This window comes from Rhinolophus hipposideros (assembly GCF_964194185.1).
Source record: "Rhinolophus hipposideros genome assembly, chromosome: 14".
Classification (NCBI taxonomy): Eukaryota; Metazoa; Chordata; class Mammalia; order Chiroptera; family Rhinolophidae; genus Rhinolophus; species Rhinolophus hipposideros.
In genome coordinates this window covers 26,650,055-26,657,668 of record NC_138060.1, presented here as the reverse complement: position 1 = coordinate 26,657,668, position 7,614 = coordinate 26,650,055, and the positions used below count along the sequence as shown (strand labels likewise).

The 7,614-nt window shown below is 41.3% G+C and overlaps 1 protein-coding gene across 2 annotated transcripts; it reads left to right on the top strand.

Moving 5' to 3' along the window:
- Positions 1-564: 564 nt before the first annotated feature.
- MKRN2OS (MKRN2 opposite strand) lies at positions 565-4,847 on the top strand. 2 transcript variants are annotated; one of them, XM_081071879.1, is made up of 4 exons: positions 565-915; positions 1,883-1,932; positions 3,451-3,613; positions 4,427-4,847. In XM_081071879.1, exons 1-4 carry the CDS (start codon positions 590-592, stop codon positions 4,665-4,667), a joined length of 780 nt encoding a protein of 259 aa, XP_080928005.1. In that variant the 5' UTR covers positions 565-589; the 3' UTR covers positions 4,668-4,847. The 2 variants fall into 2 exon arrangements, with proteins under 2 accessions (XP_080928005.1, XP_080928006.1); XM_081071880.1 differs by lacking the exon at positions 1,883-1,932 and having other exon boundaries at positions 719-915.
- Positions 4,848-7,614: the final 2,767 nt, after the last annotated feature.

The window sequence follows — 7,614 nt, the reverse complement described above, 5'->3', positions numbered from 1 at the left end:
CTTTTTCCGTCCTTTTATTTTCAATTTATCTGATATTTTTATATCTAAATTGTATCTCTTGTAAATGGCATACAGTTGAGTAATTTTAAAACCCAGTCTGATAACCCCTCACACCCTCTTCTAGGCAGTAACCCCCACCTAGGGTAACCACTATCCTTATTTCTAACTGTGCTGTTAATTTTTTCTGGGCAAGATTACTTCTATAATATAAAACATCAAAAGAAAATAGCTTCAAAGTAAAGATTTACTTATTCAAAACCATAACGATATAACCTTTTCTAGAAACACAAAAATAAATGTGGATCCCTAACTTCTACAGGCTCACAGACTAATGACTAATTAAAGAACAGAGAGCTCTGGTAGAAACATGAATCCAGTGCTGCCAGCGCAAGGGTACGCTGAGGGAAGAGGAGAAAGGTTTCACAGAAACGTAGGGCTTTAAGGGATGAGTAGGAGCTGGCTGCAGACAGTTGGAAAATGTACGAAGGACAGAAATTTTGTAAGCAAGCACAAATGAAAATGAAAATGAAAGCTCTTCAAGACACCAGTTCAATCCGACAGGGTTTGTCTTCTAAAGCCGCCAATCAGAATGACGTCATTGTCGATCAAGTTACTCGGGCTGCGTGTATTTGCTATCTGTTCAATGAGGAAAAGGAAGTCTGGGACACCGCTCCTGGTTGCCCAGGAAGGGAACGCCATGCAGTGCGCAGAGGTCGGAAAGCCTTTAATTAAATTCAACCACTGCAGGAAATACATCTACAGCTTCAGTGTGCCGCGATGCTGCCCCCTCTGCCGGCAGGACTTGGGCTCGAGGAAGCTGGAGGAAGCACCTGTTAGCATCTCCAATCCGTTTACCAATGGACATCAAGAAAAATGTTCATTCCTCCTCAGGCCAACTCAAGGGACATTTCTTAGGTACAGTGTTTTTAAGTATTACATTGAACCGTGCAAACTTTCCCTTCTCTGTTGTACTCACTAAAACCTTCTTTTACAGGGTGAGGTTTGGGGGATAATCTTTCCAGTATTTTAGCATTAAATTCTAAAATGTAGACCTATTTGTTTCATAGAAATAGATGGTGTGCGTACTTTCCTGGAGCAATAAGTGCAAGAATATATCAAGGTCAAACCTGCTTATATGATTTCAAGAAAAATCGATAGCCTGGAGTGTTTTCACCCAGAGATTTTGAGATAAGAGGCTATTCGGGAAAATGACCCAGTAGCTAATGTCAAAATAGCACCTTTACTGTGAAGTTGGTTTATCATTTCTGTGACAAAACAGGGACAATGTACAGAGTCTGAAGACGGCCACTTTTAGACTATTTTGCATGGAGGTGAATTAAATTGAAGACTAGAGTTGGTCTATTTCAATTGTAGACACCACCTAAATTTAATTAATATTTCAAAAATCAAAAGATTGTGCTTCCTTAGAGTCCTTGTGTAGTATACTAATGGAATTGTGACTGGCCCTGCACAAGCCAAGTTGTAAGAGAGCATGGACGCTATTGAATGATGGCAGATGCTTTAAGAAGGGTGTCCATGTACATCCTCACCATCTAATGCTGAGAACTACTTGCTTCCTTGAAATCTGCCCTTCCAACTCTTTCATGCCCTTCAGAGTGTGTGGGATGAGAAAATTAGAGTTGACTATTTCACTTCGCTATTAACATCCTTAACTGATTTCCTTCCTGTCACTATGAGGCTGAAATGAACCAAAGTATATAAAACGTGTTGCACCAAACTGTTGTTTAAGAGCCCTTCATTCACTGATGGTAAGTCTGGCACCAGCCAAGAGAGAAGGCCCATCACTCTCCTCCTACTTTAGGTGCTAATTCTTCATGCCAGACATATGCAAACAAGAAAAAATAATACTTGTTTCTTTCAGGGAGTATGATGGAAGGTCTGATCTTCACGTTGGAATAACCAATACAAATGGTGAGTGCATTTTCATTGTTTTTTTGTTTTTTGAGCTTAGTCTCCAAAATACCCAGTCAGAGGAGAGCAGTAGTTCTAGAAAAAAAGTGATTGTGGCAACATTTAATTAGTGATTTCTCTGTTCCGTGGGTTCACCTGCTATGCCATGAAGTGGGCAATGCTACCCCACAAAATGAGAAATATTAGACTTTACAGCAAGGTATTACTACTAACAATACTAAATATTTGAAAAATTTTTGATATTTTTTCAGCCAAGAGCAACACAAACCTGTTAAATTTGTGTTGGTTTTTAAAAGAGGAAGAAATAGAATTCTGGACAGGTTAAGTTGCCCTAGACCTCATCTTGTGTGGGAACCAGAATCTGGACCCAGGCCCTTTACCCCCAAATCTATACTCAGCTCCCTGCCACTGGTCCTCATACTCCAGAGTCTCCAGGATTAAGACAGGGACCTCAGAGATAAATCAGGGGATACAACACCTGAGCATGTGGTGGGGCCTGCAGTGGTTTGTTTTATAAAAAATAAAAAGAAGCATGTTTAAATAAAACAGTTCCTTTGGCCAGATTTAGCTCTCAAGGCATGGAGTCTGCAACCCCTAAAACCAGAATATCCGTGTCTGCAGGACAAGGGCCTGGGTGAGCCCCTTGCAGAAAGTTGTAGGCCTGGGAATGGTGAGTGAGGCCAGCCAGGTGAGGCTGCAATCACAGCCTTTCCGCGACCCCTTGAAGCAGTAGAAACGGACGCTGTGAAGAGAAACCTGGGACTGGGTTTTTGAACTCAGTTACCCACTTGAGTAGTCAAATTTGCCACCAATCTTATCACTGGAAATTTATTGCTGATTTAAGGAAACAAGATAGACCCATTTGTAAATAGAGAACGTCAACAAAAATATTTGGAGCTGATTATCCTGGCACCTGTTATAGTCTCTCTTTCCTGGGGGCGATTTCATGGTGCTGAACTGGGTTTCCCTGAAGAAACTGCTCTGCTGACAGCAGAGGCGGCAGGGGCTCCATAACCTCTCCTTGACTCCAGGCAAGGCCCTCTCTAAATCTCCCAGGTGGGTGGCTGCCCCCTGAACTTGACGCTCTAGAGGAAGGAGGTTCTAGAGCCCCTCGTGGCCCATGGCTCTCTGACCGTAATCGGAAAGTACAACCTGAGTTTCTGATATGTAGTTCCATGGTGATTGCTGTCTTTTTTTATTTAGTTAGTTTCAGGTGTACAAAACAAGACATTTCACCCCTCACAGTGATAGCTCCCCTCCCCCTATCTATTGCCCCTCTGACATCGTTTGTATCTATTACAATTCCATTGACTCTATTCCTTATGCTATACTCCATATCCCGTGACTACGTATATTAAATTATAGTTGACATACAATATTATTCACCTTCAGCTTCAGGTGTACAGTGCAGTCAAGCATCTACACCGTCCATGAAGTGGGCTGTCTTTTTCTGACATCCCCTTTTCACAGAGGTGCATTTTCCCTTAAGCTTCTGCACAACTCTGGTTTTGGTTGCAGGAGTTGTGTATAATTACACCATGCACGGCATCCAGCGAGATGAGGCAGGCTGGGAGCAGAGCATAAGTATCCCATTATTGCAGCCTGGCATGTTTGGACTGATGGACCAGTGGGACAAGTACCTGGAAGATTTCTCCACCACAGGGGCCTGGCTGCCACACAGGTACAGGGCTGCAGAGACCACCCGTTCCCTGGCCCTCATTCGCCATGCAAGTGTGATCTCAGGTCACAGAGGACTTTGAGCTGTGTTTATGTGAGCCCATACCAAGATAGTAGTGTCTGGAACAGAACTTAAGCAGGGGTTGATTTACTTTGGGGTTTCTGCAGAGGTGAGCCTACGAACATTTAAATAATATTAATAGAAGTATAGCATTTTAAGAACTGAAAGGACCAGAATTTAGTACTCTAGTTATTTGGCTAGGTATTTTCACATACTTAACATTTAATAACATGTACAGCAAAAGCTGTGATGTATTCTCTTAATACAAACACTTTTTAAAATGTTCAAAATTTATAAATATTTAAAGCTTTTTATTGGTGTTAACAATTTCGAAATTAATTTCTCAATTCCTCAGTATTTTAGATATATAGCATACTTAAAATTTTCAATTGTTTTCAGGCTTCCCTGGAAATAAATTTAGATACTGTGGGCTATCCTAAAACTTAAGATATGGAATTCCACTTCTAGAATCTAGAATTTAAGTGAAATTAGGTTCTCCCAATTGGGGTTTATGTGCAACTTAAGTCGCTACTCTGAACAATTAGTTGAGTCCCATCTGTTCTTAAGTTGCAAACAGAAATAGCCCAAGATGCCGAGTGTCCCTCGGAGCTTTGTCGTCAAGTGGGCTGGCACAGGTAGGGGCCCAGCTCACTGAGTGAGCCCAGTTTCAATTATGAATGGCCCAGCAGCTTCTCAGTCTGTCCCTGAGCAGCTTTTAAAGCTAAGCCTTCTCTTCTCCATGTCCTTGTTTGTAAGGTATGAAGAAGACCACCACAACTGCTACAGTTACACCCTCACATTCATTAACTGCATTCTGACCACAGAAGGCAAGGAGCAACTGGCCAAGAATGAGTTCACGGAGAAATTCGTGGTCCCGAGGACCAGGAAGGCTTCTAAGTACATCACACTCTACCGGGCAATAGAAGAGCGTGGCTTCTACGTGATTGACCACCCTGATCAAGAGCCAAGCCCTGCTTCTGGAAGCGGTTTGTGCTGAGTGCGAAGTGTGAGAGAAGGGACAGGACATTGGGGGTTACTACCTTTAGTAGGTATCAGCGATTTCTAAATATATTAAACTCTGGTTAATAAAAAAGTGTTTCGGCTTTCCTTTAAGCATATTTCAGCTTATTGCAGTATGGGAATTTATAAAACTAGTAATAAAAATTGCCTTGGGTCTCCAAAATTGTATGTGTAATAATTAAATTCTTTTCCTATCAGTTCGTTTTTCAATCTGAGAATCCATGTTACAGCATAAAGCGGCAGCATCTTTTATTCACAGAGCAATGAAAGCTCTTCCTATAAATTAATTAGAGCTAAACAAATGTACTTTTCAGTGTGAGTCCAGAAGGTGGGGATTTGTGAGAAGGTGAGCGAGGCTTAAAATTTATGAATGAGCACCTTCACCTCATTGTTTATATTTAAAAAGGATATGGTAACCTTTTGATGGTCAACAGTAGTAAAAAAAGAAGGAAAAACAAAACAGAAAAGGTCTCAGAATTTAAGTTAGGAAACAGGCACTCCTGAATTAGCCTTTCTAATCCATATGCACAAAATGGACTGGCAATTCCTTGTCAGTGTAACACCAGTCTGTTTCCTTCTCATTTTGCCTGACCTGACATAAAAAGATTGAGGTGTTGGGTTTACCACGTAAAACAGCAACTTCTCTGCCCACTTGAAATGTAGAATGCAGAAAGGACTCAATGAAAGGTTGTCTTCTTTCTCTAATACTCAGGAGAAGAAATGGGAAAACTGGAGTGAGCAACTATAACAAAACGAAGTGATTTTAACAAGCGTATTAGAATTTGTATACCCAAGTAATCATCAAACTTTAAACAGCCAATCAGCAAAACATGCCAGAATTCCTCCTTGGAATCTGTTTCCAGAAATCACTTTGTTTTTGGCCAAATGTGATATATTACTCCACTTAATCTTATTCCCCAGCCTGGGCACCAAACGATGTCTAATTTCTCAAAACCAAACCCATCTTCAAGGTACTCAACTTCAAAGCACCAAACACATCTTCAATGTACCTATAATCAAGTTACCAATAATTACTTAGTAATAAAGATATTAAGAAAACTTGCTACAGATCATTTCAGCACCAGCAACTGCAGTGGGAAAAAATACACAGCATGCCAATGTTTGCACTTTTAAGTTCTGGTACTTCTCTTTAAGAGAAACAAAACTTCCCACCCAGAATATGATACCACTTTAAACAGAACTGTGACTACTATTCCGTGGTGTTCAAGAATTCGTAAGCACCTCAGTGGGTAAAGATGAAAAAGTGTTGGGTTTAGGAAATATTCCAATTTGCCCCTATGCTCTTAACATGCAATCTAAGGGCTCTACTTCTCTGGTCCCATTCTTTACCTGATGACTGGTAATCACAGCAGCTGCAGTTAATGAGTATCTCCACACCAGAATAAACACTTTTATTTTTCCTTTTTAATCCTCAAGACCACCCTGTGAAGAGGTACTAACATTATGCCCATTTTACAGATGAAAAGGGAAACTGAGGAAATTACTTGCCCAAACTCACACAGTGACAAAACCTAGCTTCAAAGCCAAATTTGACTGCAAAGCCCATGCACTTAACTCCTGGGCCACTTGGTAACGTGAAAGAGACCAGTGATACCTAGGATGTACAGTAACTCGGCCAGCAATTTTTGCATTAGAGAAGATAAAGGAGAAAATAAGAATTTTGCTTTCAACAACATTCAAATATGGAAAGGAAGTAGAAAATGTCAGAAAACAATGCAGACAAAACAAGAATTGTTAATATTAGAAATGCCAATTTCATGCTGCTTCCTTTTAGTGCAGCATTACTTGCTTCTCAAAGCTTTAACAGTCCCCATTCCCTATTTTAGGGGCCGCTCTTCTACCTGGAGGTGACACTGACAACAGCCGACCTCATAGTCTTCACTTCTGCAAGTTGTACATTCCCTACTCATAAAATCACAGCACCACCCTACAGGTTTTACCCCTCATAAAGGGAATTAAGCATCTCATGACACCAACAGATGGCAATGTTGTTCCAGTTTTTAGAATTAAAAACTGAGATTCCTTGGATTGTTTCCTTTATCAGACCAGCTCAACACTAACTGAAGGAAGAGGAGGTTCAGCACTGGCACCACCAGCTCTACTTCCCAGATGAAGTCTCAGAGTGTCCCCAGAACCTCCCAAAATACACTTCTTCACTTCAGCAGTTAGCACTGCACTGGGCACACATCTGGTCCTCCATCAGTGCTCATTGAATGACCAATGACTGGGCTCCTTTTCACAGCAAGGTCAGAGAGTTTGCCTCAGCGTTACCGATGTGAAAGACTAAAATGGCCCATGCAAAGGTATTTTTCCAAAGCCTACTGTGCACGGATTAGTCTCATTGCCAGGAAAACCCAATAAACATTTTTTAAATGCCCCCCCCCCAATGGCCGTAGCTAGCTCCCTTTGTACAGGAGGTGCTTATAGCATTATCTCCCTTAATCTCCAGAGCTGTCTTCACCACTTTACCTCAAACTATTTTTCTATCACCTCTTTCTCCACTGTGTTAACTACCAGGGCATAAACTAGGTTTATGATCCCTAGAGAAAATAATTATGCCAATGCTTACACTCTTGGTTTATCTGAAAAGGAAAAAGGGAGACCTACCATGTGCCAGACCTTTTCATATGACATCTCATTTAGTCTGCAAAACAAACTCAGGAGGTAGTAATTATCCCCATTTCACAGCTCGGGAAACTGAGGCTCAGTGATTAGGCAATGTTCGCAAGATTGTCCCTGTTTCCCTAGGGACTGTGGACCCAGGTTTTCCTGATTCCACTGTTTCTATTCTATCAGAATGTTCCATTTAAAAGTTAAGAAGAGTGCTTCCTGGTTGGTGACATTCAGGGAGAGTGGTGCCTCAGAGAGGTTATGGAAGCTCCACGCCTTTTCCTCATACCTTG

Bases quoted from the DNA above. Each gene is read 5' to 3' on its own strand.
- MKRN2OS (XM_081071879.1), top strand. From the start codon at position 590: ATGACGTCATTGTCGATCAAGTTACTCGGGCTGCGTGTATTTGCTATC. The intron at 1,933-3,450 runs GTGAGTGCATTT...TTTTGGTTGCAG, and splicing joins TGGAATAACCAATACAAATG to GAGTTGTGTATAATTACACC. The intron at 3,614-4,426 runs GTACAGGGCTGC...CTTGTTTGTAAG, and splicing joins GGGGCCTGGCTGCCACACAG to GTATGAAGAAGACCACCACA.